General features: G+C 36.2%; 1 protein-coding gene across 5 annotated transcripts in view; it reads left to right on the top strand.

Annotated features, from left to right (window-relative positions):
- Window positions 1–24,775, top strand: part of ATP13A3 (ATPase 13A3) — an 86,921-nt gene that overhangs the window by 18,811 nt on the left and 43,335 nt on the right. For 4 of the 5 annotated variants that reach the window (XM_036017860.1, XM_028505159.2, XM_036017859.1 and 1 more), the window contains exons 3-14: window positions 3,977–4,075; window positions 5,397–5,570; window positions 7,001–7,189; window positions 7,474–7,544; window positions 9,226–9,306; window positions 10,457–10,526; window positions 12,250–12,384; window positions 12,813–12,885; window positions 15,210–15,341; window positions 18,452–18,631; window positions 18,902–19,059; window positions 19,769–19,957. In XM_036017860.1, the coding sequence (XP_035873753.1) occupies window positions 4,025–4,075; window positions 5,397–5,570; window positions 7,001–7,189; window positions 7,474–7,544; window positions 9,226–9,306; window positions 10,457–10,526; window positions 12,250–12,384; window positions 12,813–12,885; window positions 15,210–15,341; window positions 18,452–18,631; window positions 18,902–19,059; window positions 19,769–19,957 (1,503 nt within the window). In that variant the 5' untranslated portion in view covers window positions 3,977–4,024. The remainder of the gene's footprint in view (window positions 1–3,976; window positions 4,076–5,396; window positions 5,571–7,000; window positions 7,190–7,473; window positions 7,545–9,225; window positions 9,307–10,456; window positions 10,527–12,249; window positions 12,385–12,812; window positions 12,886–15,209; window positions 15,342–18,451; window positions 18,632–18,901; window positions 19,060–19,768; window positions 19,958–24,775) is intronic. The other variant, XM_036017858.1, reaches the window with a different exon arrangement.

Below are 24,775 nucleotides of genomic sequence, written 5' to 3'. Positions count from 1 at the left end.
TATTACAGTTTCCTTTTAAGTCATATATGACTTCATGTATTGTATAAGAACCTTACTGAAGTATACCTCCATTTCTCCTTGTTTTTTATGCTGTTATGTATATTTACCACATGGTTACCATTTTTGGTGTTCTTCATTACTTTATATGGAAATCCATATTTCCATCATGGTTGGGTTTTTTTTCCTAAGACTTTTTAAAAACTTTTTTTTATTTGTAGGTTTGCTGCTGATGAATTTTTTTTCCAGCTTTATTTGATTTTGGAAGATATTTTTGTTGGGTATAGAATTGTCTAGTTTTTTTTTCCTCAGTACTTCAAAGATGTTGCCCTGCTCTGCTGTCTTTTCACCTGCATTATTTTTAGTAAAAAATCTGATGTCATTCTTAGCCTTGTATGTAACATCTTTTTCTGCTGGCTCCTTTCAATTTTTTTTATTATTTATTTTAAGTAATTTGATGATGACATGCCTTAGTATAACTGCTTAATGTTTTCTTTCCTTAGTGTTAGTTAGACTTCATGGATCTGTAGGCTTACAAATTTTTCATCTGATTTGGAAACTTTTTGGCCATTATATTGTTACATTTTTTTTATTTTGATCCCTCCGAAGTTTCATGTATGTTAGGTCACTTGAAGTTCTCACAGCTTAGTGGTGGTTGTGGCATATATGTCTCCTGGTTTTTTTCTCTCCATTTTTCATTCTGGATATTTTATTACTGTGTCTTCAAGTTTATTGATTTTTCTTCAGCCATGTCAGATGTGTTAATTTTACCTACTGTATTTTTCATCTGAGATATTGTATTTTTTATATTATGTTCAATTTGATTTTTTTCCATATGTCTCCGCTCAGCATGTTTAGTTTTTTCTCTTGGTTTTTACATATAAAAACTGCAATTACAGCAGCCATTTTAATGTCCTTGTTTACTGAGTCAGTTTTCTACTGATAGGTTTTTCTCATTATGGGATGTATTGTCTTCTCTTCTCGTCTTCTCTCTCTCTCTCTCTCTCTCTCTCCCCCTCTTTCTCTCTCTTTCTCTCGTGCGTGCGCCTGTTAGGTTTTATTTGGATGTCAGACATGGTGACTTATTGGGACTAGGTATTTTGTATTCCAAAAAATCTCCTTGAGTTACTTAGAAACAACTTTATTCTTTCAAGTTTTAAAAGTGTTGTTAGGCAGGACCACCAGAGTAGTTGAGGGCTAATTTGATCCCACTACTGAAGCAAAACCCTTCTGAATACTCTATTTCCTTGTGACTAATGAGGTTTTCACTGTGGTTGGCGTGAGTCCTGATCTTCTCAGATACTCTTCCCAGGTCTGCGTGAGTCCTGATGGTTTTTTCCCCTTAAGCCTTTTGGGAGGGTCTTTCCTTGCCTAGCCTCTGGTATTTGCTTCACACTAAGCACTGATCAGTACTCAGCAGAAGACTTGAGAGGGGGATCATCTTGCAGGTTTCCCTGTCCTCTCTCTCTACAGATCTCTCCACTGGTAATCTGCTTTGCAAACCTGATCATTTTGATGCCTCCCCAAACTCCCAGATTCATCTCTCCATTTTAGGGAGACGGCTTTTCTTCCCTTGGGTTCCCTGCCCTCCCTTTTTTGCAGCCTGTAGACTCTTCAGTTTGTAAACTGAGATCATTGTCAAGCTCACCTAGTTTGCTTCTCATCTCTGCATCAGTTTCCTTCATTGCCTAATGTCCAGTTTCTTGAAAACTGTTGTTTGATATATTTTGTCCATTTTGTGGTTGCTGTTATTTTAGGTGGGAGAGCAAATCTGGTTCCTGTTTTTCCATCTTGGTTGAAGCAGATCTTCATATATAAGAATTTGAAATAGTTTCTCTTCTTACAAAACATATTTTAGGTGATGGTGATGGAAAATGGGGATCAGAATTGTATGTAATTAATTATCAAAAACCCTGAATGATGATCCTGAGATTTAGTCCATAACTTATGGGAGAACCATACAGACTAATGGTTAAGAACCCCAGACTGGTGTTCTTTTGTGGGAACAGCATCAGGGCAGAGTGCCTTTGTGATACCTTTTGAAAGTAGGCATGTGTACATTTAAATCTTGTAGTATTGGGCTGTACTTTAAACATTCAGGTAACAACCGCTAATGTTTTAGGGAAGAGGTTGGGCTTGTTCATTCTCCCCAAGGTTTATAACAGCAGGTATGGCCCTTGAGCATAACTGCCTCTGAAGTCATTGATTTGGTGGATCATTCTTAACATGGTAGGAGCATGATTCAGGGCTGTAACACTACCCTAGACTGAAAAGAAATTGTTAGTAAATTTCCCAAAGATTTTGTATGATAATGTGGCTTCTTTTGGAGAAGTTGGACCAGATAACCTCTGAAGTTTCTTTTCTAAGATGGCACTAAGTCATTCATATATATAGTGCATTTTATTTCTGTAAAAAGCCGTGGGTCTACTCAGCCCATCTTCAGGGCTTCCAGAAAGTAGACAGGTACTGGGTGCTGGCGTAGGAGGCATCAATATTTTTATTGGTCATTTTGTTGATGACATAAAGCAGGAAATTTCGGTAGTCTTATAGGATTAGTTTAAAATCCTACAGTTGGTTTTACTTGGCTATTAATTCATATCATGTAAACATTAAACAGCTATTGCTATCTTAGCACAAATTCTTCATTAGATCATTCACTCGACAAGTATTTTTTGAGTGCCTACCATGTGTCAGGCCTGTCCTATACATTGGCTAGATGAGTTAGAGGTATGGCATCTGTAATGAGGGAGATAATATTACCTACCATTATTCTGCAGAGATCAGCCTAAAGCAGTGGCTCGCAAACTCTTTGAGCTTAGACCAGTGACCTTGAAAGTTTGTTTATGTGCATTCTGTTTTTTGATACCATGTTAGTTAAAGCTGATATATCTTTGAGAATATTAGTTTAATAAGATGTAACAGTAATTTAGTATATATTAAATAACATTTTTCTGAAAATATCTATTTGCCAACCTCCCAAAAAAATTTTTCATGAGAAAACATGCACTGTCTCACAGTTTGCAAATCTCTTTAATGTGTGGCCAAATTTCTAATACTTGAAATTAATCTAATTTTTTTCATGCAGGAAAAAAAAGACTTTGTCAATGAGCTCAATGAATTTTCTCCTAGAAAAACATCATGGGTAGTCAGAAACAATCATACGTTTGCTTTAGTGGACTTGGAATCAGAATGGGGGAGTCAGTCGAGTGACCTCCAGTAGAGGTTCCACCTGCCTTAGGGATTGACTCATGGCCAGGGGATGTTATTCATGTAACAGATGCTCGGTAAATATTTGTTGAATGATATTTTAATCTCTGAGAGGTTTGGGGTGGTTTCATTGCTAGTGCTTTACTTCACTCTACTTCAAGCAATAAATTGAGTTGTGTGATGAAGCACTTTTATGGCACAAGTAGGTTTCTTCTCTGAGTTTGGGGAATGAAAAAGAAAGATTCTGTAGTAAATAGTTTCTCCCAGAATTTTTTTAAGGAGGTCAGTTTTATTTTATTTATTTGCAGAGAGAAGGTAAGGGAGGGAGAAAGAGTGAGAGAGAGACATCGATGTGGGTAAGAGAAAAGAAACATCATCGTTGCCTCTCACACGCCCCGAACCGGGGACTGGCCTGCAACCCAGGCATGTGACCTGCCTGGGAATTGAACTGGTGACCTTTTGTTTCACAGGCCTGGTGCTCAATCCACTGAGCCACACAAGCCGGGGCTCTCTTAGAATTTAAATTGTTCTGTGGCAAGGCTATTGCTATTATAAATTAATTAATGTAATATGTCAAGTTTTGTGTTAGTGAGTAATGCAGCTTCAAGAAGTAGCAGATCATTGAAAATGTGATTAGAACCAACTAACACTTTAGTGATTAACTTAATACCAGTCGAACTTCAATACATGTATCACAACAAGAAATATAAAAATATGAGGTTATGCAGTCTACTAAAATACTTCCCTAACATTTGTTTCTCTCATTTCTCAGTTGTCTTCAACTGTTCTGAAGTACAAGACCTTTCAAATCACTGTAGATATGGACAAAGAAGAAAGGAAGACTATCAACCAGGGTCAAGAAGATGAAATGGTAGGCATTATTTATAATTTACTAAAAAGTGCAAAGAATTTATCTTTGTAACTTATTACTCTAGGTGAGTAGAAAAGTACATTAAAAAAACTCCACAGCTAAATAAATGTGATTTTCTCGTCGAGACTGTTTTTGAGTTGGGATTATGTAACATTTCTATTTGTTGTTTTTTTAGAGTACTTCCTTGTTTCACTTGGGAACTGTTAAAATTTAGAGGAAAGAAGTATATTTTTTCATTTGGTAATTTAAGAAGTTGTGCTGGCTAATGCTTAAATATAATCCCAAATACAAGATTTCTAATTTTGATTTATAAAGACATTTAAAATCAGCTTAATAAAAAAACAACTCTTTGTGTATGCGAGGGGAGATAGGGTTGTCAGGTAAAATAGTGTAAGACTTAATGTTATAGTTTAATGTCAAATATGAACTTCAGGTAATCAAGGAAAACATTTTTAGTATAGCATGTCCCAGATATTGCAGAGGGCAACAAAAAATTGTGTGTTTTTTTAAATCTGGAATTTTAATTTAACTGGGCTCTTGGCATGTTCATTTGCTAAATTTGGCAACCCTTGTTATGTTATGGGGATCATGTAGCCATGTTACTGAAACAGTTGAAATGATCTGAGTCAGGAAGTCACATTGGTCAGTCTCAGTGGTATTAGGACAATTAGTTAATAATTTTCGGGGAAGAATAAAGTTAAAACCTATCTTATCTAAATGCAACACCATATTTTGGGTTATATCCTCAAATAGATATAAGACAGTGAAAAAACTGGTGAAATCCAGATAAAGACTAGGTTTCTTTAAAATAATGTACAGTGTTAATTTCTTTGATTTTAACAAATGTACCAAGGTGTAACTTTAGGGGGAAGATTGGACAGAAGGGTATACAGGAAGTCTTAATATTTTTATAACTTTTCTGCAAGTTGAAAATTATTCCCAAATTAAAAGTTTATTTTAAAAAAATACCCTACCTTATAACAAGGTAAATTCTGGGAGAATTAAAATGATAAATTGAAAATGGAATTATAAAAGTTGTAAGAAAGTATACTGAATACAAATATCTATGTCAGTGAGGAAGATTACTAAGGATAATATCAAATGTAAAACTGGAATATATAAATATTAACACTTATAGCTACTTAAAAGTATACCTTTGAGAATGAGCTTGTCAGAAACAAAATTTAAAGATAAACTATGAGTTGGGAAAGTACTTGCAGTTTATCTGACAAGATAATACCACCCATCTGGAAAACAAAAATTTTAGAAATTTCTCTTTCATACGATCTGATGAATCCTCATGATTACTGTGTCCATGCAGGAGATATATGGCTATAATTTGTGTCGCTGGAAGCTTGCAGTTGTTTCTCTAGGCGTGGTTTGCACTGGTGGCTTTCTCCTCCTCCTCCTCTATTGGATGCCTGAGTGGCGGGTGAAGGCGACCTGTGTTAGAGCTTCAATTAAAGACTGTGAAGTGGTGCTGCTGAGGACTACTGTAAGTCCATAGATTTACTTGTAGCTGATTGAGGAGTAAAGTCAAGTCTGTGGGTGTACTTTGTTCAAAATAATATATGAAGAAAACAACACTTCTAAGATGAAATGAGGAATACTAATTCTAGTATTTCTAAAGCATCTGTGTTTGAAGTGAATATTTTCAGAGCAATTAGAGTATAAGGAATCTTAAAGATGATCAAATCTACCCCTTCTTTTTAAGCTCTTGATGTAATGAGAGATCTGATGCTTGTGTGTCAAGGTCACTGAACAGTTAGGACTGTATCTTAGATCTCATTCATTAGATCACCTGCCTCTACTTTGTGATGCTGCTGCATCCCTGGGTGTTTTGTGTGTGTTATCCTAATGGAAGCATTTTTTTCTTTTAAAAATTATATTGATAATACTATTACATTGTTCCAATTTTCCCCCTTTGCCCCCTCCACCCAGCACGCCCCATTCCCTCGGCAGTCCCCACTCCATTGTTCGTGCCCGTGGATCAAGTTCTTTGGCGACTCCGTTCCTAGACTGTACTTTACAGCCCCATGGCTGTTCTGTAACTACCTACTTGTACTTTTTAATCCCCTCACCCCTTCACCCATTTGCCAACACCTTCCTCCTGTCTGGCAACCATCAAAATACTCTCTGTATCCATGATTCTGTCTCAGTTCTTACTTGCTTAGTTTGCTTTTTATTTCAGTTGTTGACAGACATGTATTTATTGCCATTTTATTGTTCATAGTGTTGATCTTCTTTTTATTAAATGAGTCCCTATAACATTTCATATAGTAATGGTTTGATGATGATGAAATCTTTCAGTTTTTTTCTTGTCTCGGAAGCTCTTTATCTGCCCTTTGATTCTTTTTTTTTTTTAAAGATTTTATTTACTTTATTTTTAGAGTTGGAAGAGGGAGACAGAGAGAGACATCAATGTGTGGTTGCTGGGGGTTATGGCCTGCAACCCAGGCATGTGCCCTGACTGGGAATCGAACCTGCGATGACTGGTTCGCAGCTCGCGCTCAATCCACTGAGCCACGCCAGCCAGGGCTGCCCTTTGATTCTAAATGATAGCTTTGCTGCACAGAGCAATCTTGGCTGTAGGTCCCTGCTTTTCATGACTTTGAATATTTCTTGCCTGGAAGCATTTTATATGAAGCTTTAATATCTAGTCTCAGTATGTTGATGGGTAAATTAAGAAATTACTGGTGAAGTTTTATGGATATTGTGTCAGTAAAGTATGTCATTTAAACGGTGAGCAATAGAAAGTGCTTCATGTTTGCATTTATGCATCTATGAAATGGTGTAACATTTAGTGAGTAGGAAATGATGCTTTCTCAGTTAGGGATGAGTAAAAATATGTAAAGAATGGAAATTAAAAAATACAGGTGGTTATATAATATGCATAATTGACTTTTTACCTTTTTCTCTTGCAAGGATGAATTCAGAATGTGGTTTTGTGCAAAAATTCGCTTGCTTTCTCTAAAAACTCATCCATTTTCAAGTCCAAAATCTATGGCTAATGTGGTTTCAAATGGCCATGCTGTTCTTTTAACTGAAACTCTGGATCTGGCTGAAGAGAACAGACATGAGATAAGCAAATATTCACAGATGCAGTCAGAACAGGTATTGTGATCTTTGTCTCAAAGTTTTTTAAAAAGAGGATTAACATTTTATGCTGTCATGGATAGTCTAATTTTGTGCTTGCATTATTTTTGAGCTAAACTTATATGCATATAAAATACTCATTTATCACTATAACGGGTTAGGTAATATTAGAAGACACAGATTACATGTCATATGTGATCACTAACTTTAAATTGTTATTATATGATAGATTTACTAGTACACTTAATTGGTAACATGTGATGATAATGCTTTTTGATGTAACATTTATGTGTGTTCTACAGATTCGTTATTTCAGTCACCATAGTGTAAAATATTTCTGGAATGATACCCTTCACAATTTTGATTTCTTAAAGTAAGTAATTTTCTTTTGTTTGGATTATATTGTGGATATACTGAAAATGTTTTAGATAGAAAAGAATTCATTCTAGTGTTATATAAAATTGAAGAGGTTTTTATTGAATAACTTTTATTCACTTATTCATTAACTCCCAGTGTTTATTTGAAAACTGATTAGCCATTTTAGGATAAATCTCACAGCTAGTACCTTGGCAAAATGTAGATAAAAGTTAGAAGCAGTATGATCTTAAAATCCAGTGAGTGTGAGGTTTTTTTTTGTTTTGTTGTTTGTTTTTGAGGGCTCATCTCGAACTTTGAGTGTAACTGTCTGAACTATCACTTCCCAATTTGTTCACAGTTCTATCCACTTGTACTGGAGGAATGAAGAGATAAAGAAAAATTTAACTTTACTATGTGGATAAAATAGGACATTGTCAAATGTGTTAAAATTTGGGGAGAGCAAATTGGAGCAATATCTTAAAATTTATTTTTGTGGAGGCTTCAAGTTATATATAAGTACTAAATTATTAGCTGATTTTTATTGCTTTTGTAAGTTAAAGTGATTCTTACAACATTCAGCTATCATTACTTGAGGGTGCTAAAGGAATCCTAACATGAGCAAGGCAAAGAAAATCACCTTATGAATATTTAAAATATTCATGCCTGGTACCCTCTCGCCACCACACTAAAGACGTGGAATATTCTGGAATGGACCAGGGCATTTCCACATGCCTAGTTCTGAACATCATTCCTAGTTAAGAACCGTTGCCTTAAAGAACACAGCCAATGAGCTGTCATTTTGATTTTTAAAAAACCGACTTGGGGCTGATCCCTGCTGCCTTTGGAGAAGTCAGCTTCGGTGGGGAAAAATGTCAAACATATTGTTGTGCAGCCTCTGCTAACCATAGAAACTTGTAGAATTTAAGCTTATCCCAATGGTAACAGTTAATTATGGAGCTTACTTTTCCTATCTGGAAAAAAGTGGAAAAGGGGTGGAGTTAAATGATGTGTAAGATTTTCTTTAGAGTTCTATGACTAGTACCTCAGTTAAAATCAGCTCAATTAAGACATTTTTTAGGGAGGAGGTTGATAGGTTAGTTGAATCCCAGTTTCAGTTGTTACAGATTTTAGCCGTTGCCTGTGACTCATAAATTCTGTACTCTGTGTTAGATCAGGGAAGGATTTGGGTTGTTGCTTTTGTAGAAGGAAAATGAATGAATAGGATTTCTTAGTGTGAGGCTTAAAAAATTGAGGAGGGGGAACTATATAAATAAAGAGTAAAAGGTTTTTACTTATCTTTAGTTTGGAAGTCTCATGCTAGTCATACTTTACCTTTAATTTTATTAGTTTAATTATTAGCTCCTAGGTAATTAAATAATTATTTAGCTAATTAAACTGATTTGGCACACAGCCTTAAAGGATAATATTGTTATATAAACTTTAATATTTAGAGCCATTTTATCATGTGATACATACATTGTATAACTTAGTTGCCACGTTTGAAACTCAGACCTTTCATTATCGTTTATGTTAGGAATTTGAGATTTAAAAATTCTCATTCATTATTTCAATTTTTTGTTAAGGATTTCTACTTGTAAGGAAGTCACACTTTAAAATCAGGAATATAGAAAAATGAGGCATTAAGACATTTGGATATTTTAAACTTTGTTTAAAGTAAAAACTTTGGATTTATTTAGGGGACTGGATGAAGGTGTTTCTTGTACGTCAATTTATGAAAAGCATAGTGCAGGACTGACAAAGGGGATGCATGCCTACAGGTAATTTTTATCCAACTAAAGTCAGATCTGTTATCGAAAGTCCTAAATACAGTAGTGTATATAGTCCACCCTTTGACCATATAGTTGTACATATTAACAGTTATTTAAATATTATAGACACAGTCGTGGACAACTTATTCATACTTTGAGTAAGGTTATCTCTCAGTTTAAGAATTAAAAAAATGTTGAAGCTTATGTTTTGAAGTTGATATCCCTGAAAATATACCATATTTCATCAATTCTAAGGTACACATTTTCCCACATTTTAACATCTCTGAAAGGATGAGTGTCTGTCATCCTTTATCTTTCCTGATGCTACATTAAATAATGGGTATACCTTATAATTGATAGTATCTTAGATTTTATTGACATGTATTGGGAATAACAAACATGAGCTCAAATTTACTGCAGTGAAAATTTGTAAGTTGGGAGATACAATCTTTTTTATCATGTTATTCTCTGCTAAAGTTTACAAATATATCAGTGTATTGCATATTTTAAAAATAAGTGCCATTTTAAAATCAAATTAGAAATTTTCTTATTCTCCTGTAGCATGTTTTTTCAGTTAGAATATTAAAAACTTTATTCTTTTTAGACTTACACTTTTTACAAGACAAGAATTACTCTATCACATATAAAGTACTATTTTAAGGAATTTAAGTGGAAAGATTTAAGCAACTTTTCCTAAGTTTTTTTTTAAAGTCAAACATACGATATTTTGAAATAAACATTCTCAAGTACAATACTATTATGAGAAAAAATAGTGTAGGGTACCTCAAGTTTATTTAGTCTTTTCAAAATATTAATTGCAATTCAAAATTGTTGAGACCTGTTGTGTTCAAGAATGGAAAACAAAGTCTTTGCTGACACAATTATTGTAGATTAGTGGGAAAGATACTTGTCACACAAAAATATATCAGATGAATGAAACAAAATGATAACAGTATAGTTATCCAGTATTGACCAACTTGATTTAAATACTATAGGTAGAGAATTCAAATTGTAGAAGACAAATGTTTGGAAACATGAATGCTTAAGTTCTAGGTTTAGGAGCAGTCTGTAGATTGAGCCTTATGTAATGAATCACCTTCCCAAAATTATACTATTATGTGATATAATGTAATGCTATTATTATATTTTCTTGCCATAGAAAATTGCTTTATGGAGTAAATGAAATTTCTGTGAAAGTGCCTTCTGTTTTTAAGCTTCTAATTAAGGAGGTAAGACTATTGTACATGTGTCAGCATTTGTGATCAGTGGATTTGTCAAGTTGTAAAGAGCCATGATTTAAATAATAAAACATTCTTAGTTTTCGGTTTTCTCACTCTTTCTTATTATTTTCTTTTGTTGTTGGTTTTTGTTTTTACTTGGAGAGTAACACTGGTAGAGAAATAATTTGACGTATGGCTTATCTTTTTGCTTTTCTGTTTTTTTGTTGCTTTTCTTGTATGTAGAAGTTTTTTCTTTTCCTTTCCTTTCTTCCCTAAGGAAGTCACACATCTAAATCTTGCCCTTACAAGTGTATACTGCTGCCTTTTTTGTTTTCTGATTTTTCAATTTATCATGTTTTATTCTTTACATGGCATTTTCTGGTACATTATTGGAAACTAGATGTTATACCAAAAGTTTGAAGTAGAAAACAACCTGATGATCATATGGAGGAATTTGCACTTTAGCATGGGAGGAAAACATGTCAATAGTTGTTGCAGTGACTATTCAGTTGTAAGTGCTGTAGAAGTATGAGTAAAGGTGGTGCATGTGAAGGAAGAGAGGAAGGGATGTTGCCTAGCAGCATTAGGCTCTCCAGTTTGTCTTTTGATTTTTTTTTTTTCCTGAAGATCAAGTTAGCGGTATTGAGTGAATACTTTTAGTAGAAATAACATTGTTTTCCATCAATTCTTGAGGATGGCCATGTAATGTTGCTTTAGAACATAGCAAAGTGATTAGGAACTAGAAAGCCTGGTTTGAAATATGGTTCCATCAGTAACTAGCCTTGATCATCAGAAAAATTTTTTTCTTTGCTGCTCTTTTATCTATAGAAGTAGAGTAAATCCTGTGAATATCTCATCTGATTTGGAAGTAAAATGGGCTTATATATATAAAGTGCCTTGAAAAGTATGGAAGCATTAACTTTAAGACATTGGGGGTTTATTAATGAAGTTTATAAAATACTATGAAATTTGGGTAAATGAAGTCCATTGCAGGGCTCCTATTATCTTTTTTTATACAGGGGTTTTTTTTTTTTAAGATTTTATTTATTTTTAGAGAGGGAAGGGAGGGAGAGAGAGAGACAGAAACATCAGTATGTGGTTGCTGGGGGCCGTGGCCTGCAACTCAGGCATGTGCCCTGACTGGGAATCGAATCTGTGATGCTTTGGTTCCCAGCCCGCGCTCAATCCACTGAGCTACGCCAGCCAGAGCTTTTTTATACAGGTTTTGAACTTCAGTTATTTCTTTAGAGAAAGCAAAACAGTGTAACTTACATTTTTCTTCCCTTTGGACTGTAGCAAACCTTTGACTTAACAGTAAATTATAGTTAGAGTTCATAAAAAGTAAACATTTGTTCCAGTTGGTTAAAACTTTTGTATCTTTTAGTAGCCTAGCATTTATTGTTAAGTAAATGTATTTTATTGCTAAAGCAGAATGAAGAACAGCTAAATTCACACCTTTTAACTGTTTCTAGGTTTGGTGTAAATCAAATGTATGTAAATAATTTAAGCTTATTTAGCCACTAGTAACTTAATGGTTAAAAAAAAAAAAGTGTGATGCTAGTATCTTGCCCTCCTCTTTGGTAGTACATGTTGCTATAGGGACCATAGAGCTTACCCTGTAGGTGTCTTGTTGGTTACTCCTTAAATGAAAAAGTAGAAAATCTGTTGGTTATAACTATCTCATTCATTTTTACTTAAAAATCTTGTTTGGGTTTTTTTTTTTTTTCCATAGGTTCTCAACCCATTTTACATATTCCAGCTGTTTAGTGTAATACTGTGGTGCACTGATGAATATTACTACTATGCTCTAGCCATTGTCATTATGTCTGTAGTATCAATCCTAAGTTCCCTATATTCCATTAAAAAGGTAAGTCCAACTTAAGGTTTCACAGCTGTATTTGTATTTTGTAAGGTGTATAAAATAGTACTTGGTACAAAGTAATACTCAATACAGCTTTTGTTTTAGTTAATATGAATATGTCCTTTTTTTTTGGACAGTGGGGTAAGACAGATGTTTCTAAGAGTCAGATTACTACTTCTTAGAGTCCCTAGGGATATTAACATAGACTAGAATACTGGTTCTACTGTTTTCAGGGATAAAGTGTTTTCTTATTTCGTTGTTAGCTAAAACATTGAATAATTTTTTAATCTTTTATTCTTGACATTTTTAAAGGCAGAATTATAAGCATTCATTGTATTAACTTACATTATTTTATAGCATCCTTGCTTTTTAATATCTTGAAGAGTACATTTATATTAGCTCCTTTTGAAAAACTTTTGTTTTTTAAATTTCAGCAATATATCATGTTGCATGACATGGTGGCAGCTCACAGTACTGTGAGAGTTTCAGTTTGCAGAGTAAATGAAGGTAAGTACTAAGTACTTCAGGCGACTGTTGACAAAAATAAACCAAAAAAGATTACCATTAAGCAGTAATATATGAAGCAAGCCGTTTGTAGCATATATACACACAAATTAATTTCTTAAGAAATAAAATGTGTTTGGATTTGTATTCATCTTTGAGTTTGTATCAAATTCATTTATGTAAAATTGTTTTTTCTTTTCCTACAATGTAGCAGATAGTATACTGGGCTCTGAGAATGCAGTGATTACCAAGATGGACATAGTCTTTTCTATCACTGAATTTCAGACTAGTTGGAAAGAGAGATGATAAGCAGTAAAAATAAAGTGTGACAAATGCTATGATAGGGAGAGGTCAGGGAGCTTATTAGATAGTAGAGAGAGCTCATTTTACTGTAGGTGTCAGGGACAGTTTCTTCGAATATAAGTATTTTTTAAGTGATCTAGTCAGATAAGAAGTAGGTGAGAAGGTGGTGGTATGGTGGAGATGACACTGAGAGAGGAAGAGGGCGCTAAGTGCCCAAAGGCCTGGTGTTTGGTCATCAGAAAAACTGAAATTCAGTGTGGCAGATGTGGAAAGCTGATGATGGACAGCCTTTTAAGGCATGTTAAGGAATTTTGACTCATTCCAAAGTGCAATGGAAAGCTATCGAAGGGTTTTAAGCAGTGGAGTGATCTGGTCATTATTTGCCTTTTGGAAAAAAAATTATTCTGGCTGCCATGTTCACACTGGTTTAGAGGGGAGTAATATTGAAGGAATGAAATGGATCAAGGTGAAGGTTGTGGAAATGGAGAGAGATGACATGGGTTTGAAAGATATTTAAATGTGGGCATTGAACAGGATTTTACAATTCATTGAATGCAAGGTGATAGAGCATTGCCAGGCTGGGAAATGGACGTTGGTGCCATTTAATTAAATAGAAGGAGATGCAGAATTGTAGGGAAAGATTATGCTCTGGACATGTTAGTTTGGTGAAATATTGAAGAGATAAAGTAAATAAGGGGGAGGTAGCCACTTAGACTTATCAAGAACAGTAACTCAGTCTCCATTTGCTTGGCTCAGTATACCACATCGAAATGTAGACAGTTTGGCTTAGCAGGTTACTTCCTACCCTGTGCTTGCTGGGGACTTGCTACTTTAGCTGGGAGTATCTATCTCCCCTAGCTGCAGTCTTAAATTTGTCAGCTAATTGGTGCTTCTCTTCCTGCTCTGCTCCTGCTAAGAATACTGGGGATACTAGGGCATATGTATCATTCAACTTGTCCTGTTCCCTTTGTATAATCTAACAACACATCACTGGTATTTTGCTTCCTGGTAGACTTAAGAAGAGTAGAACCTCAAGTGGTGTTAACAGCTTTAAAAGAGTTTTAAAACCAGGTATCTTATTTAAAAATGAACATTATTACATTTACTATGTACTAAATATTATTAGAATTCTTTAGAAGTTTTTTCCTCATAGCTTAGTACACTAGTTTTTTATTATTTTTTTACAAAAGAGTATTTGTCCTACAAACTAATGTCACAAACAGTAGTTTTTCCTTACCCATTTTGTTTATAAACTAGTGTAACTATCTTCTGAGCGTAGTGTTAAAACTAGGTGGGAAAAAGAATTAGGAAGCGAGAGAGAATGCCCAAATATAAGACAGTCCTAAAGAAAAACTAGTAACTTGGGGAGATCTTTTTAAAAAGTATTTAGTTAACTTGAATATAATATACAAATTTCTAAGGAAATAATGAACTAGATAAAATATCACAATGTTTATTTTATAAATTTATTTAAAATAATATCTAAAATACTACTAGGACTATTTTAGGAATATTAGAAGGCAGTGAGACATTATAGGTTATAAATAGTGGCAGTGAGAAGAATACTGTAAAAAATGCTGTTAAAAGAGAGTATGCTAAAATTTTCAATGCTTTCCTCTGTTTCCAAGGGGTTATAGAAATCTAAGTTTACCTATTGCAGGGGAATCTCATGAGAACTTACTATTTTCTAAGAGGGCTAGTAGCTGAAATTGATACTTGAGTGTTATTATGAGTGTCAGAGCCCACCCACCTGTTGGGTCAGAGGGGACTTGGCATCACCTGTGCACAGTTGGCGCCCTGGCAGGGGAACATCCTTAAACACCATGTGTTGTTAGCTTAAGGAATAATAAACTTAATTATTAAAACTTTTCATTTATTGGAATTTTCCTGTTTAACTCCATTATATTTATAACATCTTACTGAGATCAGGTGATTTTTTGTTTGCTTATGTTGATTCTTATGTAAGTTGAAGAATATTCTTTTCAGACTTTCCCCTCCCCCCCATTTTCTTTCTTTAAATCCAGAAAGTGAAGAGATTTTTTCTACAGACCTTGTACCAGGAGATGTTATGGTCATTCCATTAAATGGGACAGTCATGCCTTGTGACGCAGTACTTATTAATGGTACTTGCATTGTAAATGAAAGCATGTTAACAGGTAAACTAAACAAAATGGGTAAAAATTAGATGAGTTGTTTATAAAGATACTGGATTAAGTGGTTACTGATTAATTTATTTCAAAATTGGCTATGGCATTTGTATTCTTTATGAGTGTTATGAATGTTGTGGATATTGAAATGTTTATTTTTATTTTTACTCTGAGGGGACCAAATTCTGCATTTTTCTCAGCTGCTATACTAAATCACTATTCTGGCTATCACTACATTTCTTAGCATGCTCCTGGTCATTCTTTTGCCATGAAGAAAAGCTTTATAGTGAGGGAAGAGGAGAAAAGTTCTTAGCCTACAGAGAATGCAGCATATTGACTTCCCTATTTGATGTGTGAAAAGTGGCATAAAGACTATATTTCTCGTAAAGCAGGGAGAAGTAGACTTAAAATGATTTCCATTTGGAAATTCACAATCTAAAGAGAGCTTTATATATTTTTTTTTTATCACATAGATTTTTTTATTGTCAGTTAATTTGGTAAGAAAGGGATGTTTATATATTTTCAAACTTAAGAATCCTGTCTTAGACTTATGGTCAGGATGGAGGTGTTGGTAGACATGCTTCTCTTCCTCATGCAACCACAGGGAGAATTACAACTATATCTCAGAACAAACAATAAACAGAACTGTCAGAAAATCAAGCTGTATGGAAGTCTGACAACCAAGGACTTAAAGAAGCCACATTCATCCTGATGGGTAGAAGGGGCAGAGGCGTGGAGACAGGCGGAGAGACAGCGGTGGCGGAATGGGCAGTCCCACACTCAAGCGCGGTGGATAAAAGTTGGGAGGGATACCTTGGGAGTGAATGATCCCAGTTGCAGGCAGACAGCACAACTCAGGGTTCCAGCACTGGGAAGGTAGATCCCTATAGCTTCTGGCTATGAAAACCAGCGGGGATTGGGACAGTGGAAGAAACTACTGGATTTTCAGGATACTTCATTTAAAGGGCCCACGTGGACTTAGAACATATGTAAACCCACCTACTCTGGGATTCACCACCAGGGCAATAGCTTGAAGGGTGCTAGTCAAGTGTGGGAAGTAGATGAAATGACTGGAGATGGACAAATGTCAGGCAAACCTCCAGAAGCCAGGCAGTGACATTTCCCTCTCTCTGAGCCCTCTACCCACACAGAACCACATAGCCGTAAAGTGGGTTGCCCTGCTCTGCTATTACCTAAGGCTCTGCCCCACATAATTTACAGGTCCCTTTTCCAAGAAAAGGAGTAAAAACAAGCTTTACCTAATACACAGAACAAACACAGGGAGGCTGCAAAATTGAGACAAAGAAATATAGCCCAAATGAAAGACCAGAACAAAACTCCAGAAAAAGAACTAAATGAAATGGAGATAACCAACCCATCAGATGCAAAGTTCAAAACACTGGTGATGAGGATGCTCAAAGAACTCATTGAGTATGGCAAAAACATAAGGGAAGAAAGGAAGTTTACACTAAGTGACATAAAAATGTATAGGGAACCAACAATGGAGAGGATGAAGCTAAGAATCAAATCAATGACTTGAAACACAAGGCCAGGAAAAAGCATTCAGTCAGGATAGCAGGAAGAAAAAGTAATTCAAAAAAATGAGGATAGGCTTAGGAACCATCTGGGACAAATGTAAATGTAAAAACATCCAAATCATAGGGGTGCCAGAAGGAGAAGAGGACAAACAAGAAATTGAAAACTTACTTGAAAATATAATTAAAGAATACTTCCTGAATATGGTGAAGGAAATAGACATACAAGTCCAGGACGCACAGAGTCCCAAACAAATTGATCCCAAAGAGGACCACACCAAGACTCAGAAGTAAAATGCCAAAGGTTATAAAGAGAGAATCGTAAAAGCAGCAAGAGAAAAACAGAGTTATCTACAAAGGTGTTCCCATAAGACTGTCAGCTGATACATCAAAAGAAGCTTTGCAGGCAAAAAGCGACTGCTAAGAAGTATTCAAAGTGATGAAAAGCAAGGACCTAAAACCTAGATTACTCTATCCAGCAAAGCTATCATTTAGAATGGAAGGGCAGATAAAGTACTTCCCAGATAAGGTAAAACTAAAGGAGTTCATCATCACCAAGCCATTATTACATGAAATGTTAAAGGGACTTGAGAAAAAGATCAAGACTATGAACATTTAAAGGGCAACAAATTCATATCTGTCAACAACTGAATCTAAGAAAATAAACTGAGCAAACAAGTAGAACAGGAATAGAATCATAGATACGAAGATTATTTGGAGAGTTATCAGCTGGGAGAGCAAATGGGGAGGATGAGGGAAAAGGTGCAGGGATTAAGAAGCGTAATTGGTAGGTGTTAAATAGACATAGGGACCTCAAGAATAGTATAGGAAATGGGGAAGCCAAAGAACTTACACACATGACCATGGACATATGAACTGAGGGGGGTGGATTGCTGGAGGAGGAGGGTACCAGGCGGAGGAGGGCAAAGGGAAAATATTGGGACAACTGTAATAGCATAATCTATATATAGATATAGATACATATCTATATCTATATATATAAATAAAAAGAATCTTGTCTTAAAACACACACCTAAATATCCCCACACACTTGTTGGCTCTGAAGCGAGAAGTATGGATGCTCCACAGAATTAAATTTGTGTTACAAAGAATTTAGCTGTTTGTTATTTGAGAGAACTACCATACTGCTTATTCTTCTCTTCCTTCTCCAGATGCCTTTTCTCTTTCTTATGCCTGTGTGTGTGTTTACTGGGGGGATAGGAGTAGGTCTTCACGTCTCTGCCTGCTTGGGGTCATGAAGTGCTTTGCACTTCTCTTCTTATGTATAAGAGAACAGGTGCTGAGGCTGTAGCAACTTAGTGGGCTTCCTTATTTGAAGCTTGACACAGTCATTTCTAAATGATTATCTTTGAAAAATCACTTCTGGAAATTGTGTGAGACAAGATTTGATATTTTGGAACAAGGAAATGGGTAGACAAAAAGCTAATTGAATAAGTTATGCTATCAATTTTGAGAACTCTTTTAATGCCTAAATGGTATAAGTTTTAGTGTATTCAGCATTTCAAGTTGTATGTATTTGACACTGATTTCCATGCTTTATTATTATTATTTCTTCTTTTTAAGGAGAAAGTGTTCCAGTGACAAAGACTAATTTGCCAAATCCTTCAGTGGACATAAAAGGAATGGAAGATGAATTATATAGTCCAGAAATACATAAACGGCACACTTTGTTTTGTGGGACTACTGTTATTCAAACTCGTTTCTACTCTGGAGAACTTGTCAAAGCCATAGTAGTTAGAACAGGTAAAAAACATTTAATCTCTCCTTGCATGTTTTAGCATATTCGATGCCTACATAATGTTCAAAAAGAGATTCTGTGTTAAATATTGTGACAGCTATGTATGGTGCCGTTTGGGGTACTGGAAATATCAAGGGGAACACTGTAAATTATGACTGTCCACTAAGCTGTACACCTGAAACCAATACACACAAAAAAATACACACACATACATCCTGTTTTGAGAGATGATTCTCATTTTCTTATGTCATTTTCTTCTTTAATTTTTTAAAAAGGATTTAGTACTTCCAAAGGACAGCTTGTTCGTTCCATATTGTATCCCAAACCAACTGACTTTAAACTCTACAGAGACGCCTACTTGTTTCTTCTGTGTCTTGTGGCAGTGGCTGCCATTGGGTTTATCTACACTATTATCAATAGCGTTTTAAATGAGGTATGTACATGGGTCTCTTAGTAGAGTTTGATTCTTATTGTCGCCTGTGACTACTAAGGATTTGAAAAGTGGCTAGTGAGACTGAAGAACTAAAGTTTTAATTTAAGTTAATTTAACTAAAAAGTCATGAGACTAGTAGCTACTATATTTGAAAGCACAGATACAGAACATTTTCATCATAGCAGGAAATTCTTTTGAGTGGCTTTGGTTTAGATGATCTTTCACTTGCTGTCTAGTGACTTAAAAAAGGGAGGCACAGCCACATGCTCATCATAAAGTTTTGTTTATTTTTTTAACTTCTGGGATATATGACATTAAAATTATTTGGTATTACTTAATTGGAGGTACTTTTGAGGAACCTTGTCAAATTTCTCTTTTCCATTCCCTGTAGAGACTGGCACAGTATAGTGTTTGTAGTAAAAGTCAACATCTGACAAATGCTTGTTGAACTTTGAAGTGTGTAGTGTGTGAAGTATATAGAGCTGTTAAAATGAGAATTTTCTTTAAAAATAGCTGTTATGCTACAAACCATTCAAAATTCATTGAGCTTTCTATATTGCAGTATCTCTAAACAGAAAAGATTATAAAGGGCTGATAAATGTGTATTTTATTATATAAAATTAAAAATAGTTTTCACTAAAATACCCTTGCTACCCTTGCTAGATTACTATCTGTTGGGACTCTGACACTTACTTTTTTCTGATTATAGGTAGAGGTGGGAGTAATAATTATTGAGTCTCTTGATATTATTACAATTACTGTGCCACCTGCACTTCCTGCTGCAATGACTGCTGGTATTGTGTATGCCCAAAGAAGACTGAAAAAAATTGGTATTTTCTGCATCAGTCCCCAAAGGATAAATATCTGTGGACAGCTGAATCTTGTTTGCTTTGATAAGGTTGGTTCAGTTTCATCATTGTTCTCAAAGGTTACTTTGTAGCTTTTAAATACTTAGATTACTGTTTTCTATATTCTTTATCAACCAATATGCACTGATTCCTTTATTTTATTGACTATGCTATTAGTTGTCCCATTTTTTTCTCCCCTTTATTCCCCTCTGTCCTGTACCCCACTCCCACCAGCATTCCTTCACCTTAGTTCATGTCCATGGGTCATACATATAAGTCTTTGTCTTCTCCATTTCCCATACTATTTTTAACCTGTCAGTCTATTTTGTATCCACCATTTATGCTTCTTATTTCCTTTACCTTTTCCCCCATTCTCCCTCTTCCTCCTCCTCACTGATAACCCTCCATGTGATCTCCATTTTTGTGAATCTGTTCCTGTTCTAGATGTTTGCTTAGTTCATTTCTGTTTTTGTAGGTTCAGTTGTTGATACTTGTGAGTTTGTGGTCATTTTACTGTTCATAGTTTGATCTTCTTTTTCTTAAATAAGTCCCTTTAACATTTTCATAATGAGGGCTTGGTGAGGGTGAACTCCTTTAACTTGACTTAATCTGGGAAACACTTTATCTGCCCTTCCATTCTAAATGAAGCTTTGCTGGATAGAGCAATCTTGGATGTAGGTCCTTGACTTTCATGACTTGGAATACTGCTTTCCAGCCCCTTCTTGCCTGCAAGGTTTCTTTTGAGAAATCAGCTGACAGTCTTATGGACACTTCCTTTGTAGGTAACTGTCTCCTTTTTTCTTGTTGCTTTTTTAAGATTCTCTCCTGATCTTTAATCTTGGATAATGTAATGATGATATGCCTTGGTGTATACTTCCTTGGGTCCAACTTCTTTGGTACTCTCTGGGCTTCCTGGACTTCCTAGACTTCCTGGAAGTCTATTTCCTTTGCCAGTTTAGGGAAGTTCTCCTTCATTATGTTTTCAAATAAGTTTTCAATTTCTTGCTCTTCCTCTCCTCCTTCTGGCACACCCCTCTGATTCAGATGTTGGAAAGGTCTGCTGTAGGTTCCTAGGCCTCTTCTCACTTTTTTGAATTCTTGTTTCTTCATTCTTTTCTGTTTGGTTGTTTCTTTCTTCCTTTTGGTCCACTCCGTTGATTTGAGTCCCAGTTTCCTTCCCGTCACTGTTGGTTCTTGTACATTTCTTTATTTCATTTTGCATAGCCTTCACTTTTTCCTCTATTTTGCGCCCATACTCAACCATTCTGTGAGCATCCTGGTTACCAGTGTTTTGAACTCTGCATCTGATAGGTTGGCTATCTCTTCATTGCTTAGTTGTATTTTCTCTGGAGCTTTCCTCTGTTCTTTCATTTGGGCCATATTTTTTTGTCTCGGCATCTGTTATGTAGTAAGGGGCGGAGCTTTAGTTATTCACCAGGGTGGGGCATCCCGAGTCTCTGCATTGTGGCACTGTCTGTGGGGGAGGGGTCCTAGAGAGAACAATGCTGCTTGCTTGGCTCTCAGCTGGCTTTCAGTCACTTCCCCTACTACCCACAAGCAAATTGGGCCCTTCTGGTGCTGATTCCTGGGTGGGTGGTTTTGTGTACGTTCTAGGACCCTGTGGGTCTCTCCAACGAACTCTCCTGTTAGGCTGGGAGTTTCTCCTGCTGCCGCAACCCTCACAGGTTTATACAGTCAGAGGTTTTGAGGCTTGATTTCCCTTTACTGGAACCCTAGGTTGTGCAGTCTGTCTCGCTCCCCAGTTGTTACTCTCAGTTTATCCCTATGCAAATATGGGACCGCCTGCTCCTCCAGCTGTGGTTTCACCCACCCCTGTCCTCTAGCCGCTGCCCCACTGTGAGTCCTCTCTGCCCGGCTGCCCATGTCCACCCCTCCTACCAGCCTGGATGAATGTTTCTTCTTTAACTCCTTGGTTGTCAGACTTCCATACAGTTTGATTTTCTGTCAGTTCTGGTTGTTTTTTTTGTTTTTAAATTTGTCCTTTCGGTGTGCAAGGAGGCAAAGTGTATCTACCTACACCTCCATCTTGGCTGGAAGTCTGCACGCATTCCTTAATGTTCCTCTAATTTTGCTCTTTTTCAGCTTATTTGGCATATGAATCAATTTTGTATTTCTCTTCTCATTACTTTTTAATTTTTAGTACTTTGGGTATTGCTTGTTTGCCCATCTCTGCAGTTGTCTTGAATCTTTCCAGAATTGCGAGGAGGAGGAGGAGGAGGAGAGGCTTTCTGATCTTTAATGTTTTTAACAGAACAGGCTCCATACAGATATATTTACTGGAATTTTATTGCTGTTTATGTATGTTTAGTGTTTGCTCTATGATTTTATTGAATATGTTTCAAAATAATAGACACTGATTTTTCTGTTTTATGTGAAAATAACAGATTTTGTACTTGTGTGAAATACATCTACCTTGTTATCAACTGAAATTAGTTTTCCTGAAGGTTTTATTTTGAGAATTAAACCTGGGTAACTGATAAGATAAGAATTTGATTTTTGTGCATCTTCATTATTAAAGAAAGGCAAATTTTTTTCTCATTTTTATTCTATTTTTTTATTAAATTTATTGGAGTAACATTGATTAATAAGATAAAAGGTTCAAGTGCATAGTTAACTCTATAATACATCATCTGTATGTTGCACTATGTGCTCACCTCACAAAGGAAACAATTTTTAAAAATATTTTGATTATGCTATTACAGTTGTCCCATTTCCCCCCTTCATCCCCGTACACCCTGCATACCCTCCCCCACTCACATCCCCCCCTCTAGTTCATGTCCATGGGTCATAAGTTCTTTAGCTTCTACATTTCCCATACTATTCTTACCCTCCCCCTGTCTATTTTCTACCTACCATCTATGCTACTTATTCTGTGTACCTTTTACTGCTCTCTCCTCCTCTCACTCCCCTGTTGCTAACCCTCCATGTGATCTCCATTTCTGTGGTTCTGTTCCTGTTCTAGTTGTTTGCTTAGTTTGTTTTTGTTTTAGGTGTGGTTGTTAATAATTGTGAGTTTGCCGTCCTCTTACTATACGTGTTTTTTATCTTTTTCTTAGATAAGTCCCTTTAACATTTCATATAATAAGGGCTTTCTGAGAAGCACTTTATCTGCCCTTCCATTCTAAATGAAAGCTTTGCTGGATAGAGCAATCTTGGATGTAGGTCCTTGCCTTTTATGACTTGGAATATTTCTTTCTAGCCCCTTCTTGCCTGCAAGGTTTCTTTTAAGAAATCAGCTGACAGTTTGGTAGGAACTCCTTTGTAGATTACTGTCCCCTTATTTCTTGCTGCTTCTAAGATTCTGTCCTTCATTTTTACCTTGGCTGATGTAATTATGATGTGTCTTGGTGTATTCCTCCTTGGGTCCAACTTCTTTGGGACTCTGAGCTTCCTGGACTTCCTGGAAGTCTATTTCCTTTGCCAGATTGGGGAAGTTCTCCTTTATTATTTGTTCAAATAAGTTTTCCACTTGTTGCTCTTCCTCTTCTCCTTCTGGTACCCGTATAATTTGGATTTTGGAACGTTTCAAGATGTCCTGGAGGTTTCTAAGCCTCTCGTAAGAATCCTGAATTCTTATTTATTCATTCTTTTCTGTGTGGTTGTTTCTTTCTTCCTTCTGGTCCACTCCATTGATGTGAGACCCAGCTTTGTATCCATCACTATTGGTTCCCTGTGTATTTTTCTTCATTTCACTTATTGTAGCCTTCATTTTTTCATCTAATTTGTGACCAAAATCAACCAATTCTGTGAGCTTCCTGATTACCAGTGCTTTGAAGTGTGCATCTGATAGGTTGGTTATCTCTCGGTCGCTTAAAAGGATGGGTTCTGGGGCTTTCATTTGTTCTTCTGTTTGAGCCCTCTCTGTCTCTCTCTGTCTCTCTCTCTCTCTGTCTCTCTCTGTCTCTCTCTCTCTCTCTCGGTCTGGTCATGCCTGTTAAAAATGAGGGGCGGAGCCCTAGGTGTTCACTAGGGTGGGGCAACCCAGTCGCTGGGTTGTGATGCTGTATGTGGGGATGGGGTCCAAGAGGGAACAATGGCGCTTGCTCCGTTCTCTGCCGATTTCAGTCCCTTCCGCTGCTTCCCCCAAGCAAACTGGGCCTTTTTGGTGCTAATTCCCTTGTGGGTGGGCTTGTGCACCCTGTGGGTCTTTCCAATGACCTCTCCAGGTGTTTTCAGTCAGTGCCCCGAGGCTCTATTTTTCAGTGCTGGGATCCTGGGTTGTGTGCAGTGCTGTGCTTCACAATCGCCACCTTGCTGGGTCTGCTGGTTGCTACCCCTTGGCTGGGGTCTGCCAGCTGCAGTCTTACGTGCCCGGGTCCCAGTGCTCTTTGTGCCGTGCGACCCCTCTCTGCTTGGCTTCCCGACTCCTCCTACCAGTCTGGATGAACGTGTCTATTTTAACTCCTTGGTTGTTGGACTTCCATGCAGTTCAATTTCTGTCAGTTCTGGTTGTTACTCTGTTTCTAAATTGTTGTTGTCCCTACCTTGGTTGTTCGAGGAGGCACAGTGTGTCTACCTATGCCTCCATCTTGGCCCAAGACAAAATATTTTTTAACAGTATTTTGTTGAAAAAAAATCACATCCCAAGATTAAATTTCATATTTCTCTGTTCATAAAATTTCACTTACGCTTTTCTTTTTTGGAAATGTTACTAGTAAACTTTTTAAGCAGACATAGAAGTGCAGAAAAGATCAAATATAATAAACCCTTACATACCCATTACCCAGCTTTCCTAACAGTTAGCAGCATTTTGTCAATCTTTGTTTAGTCCCTCATTTTGAAAGTGATGCATTTGAAAGTGCATCAGACATTATTTCACCCATATGCCTCAAAGTATGTTTCTCTAG

This window comes from Phyllostomus discolor, chromosome 2 (assembly GCF_004126475.2).
Source record: "Phyllostomus discolor isolate MPI-MPIP mPhyDis1 chromosome 2, mPhyDis1.pri.v3, whole genome shotgun sequence".
NCBI classification, from domain to species: domain Eukaryota; kingdom Metazoa; phylum Chordata; class Mammalia; order Chiroptera; family Phyllostomidae; genus Phyllostomus; species Phyllostomus discolor.
The sequence above is the reverse complement of the archived record's forward strand: the minus strand, read 5'-3'. Positions and strand labels throughout refer to the sequence as shown.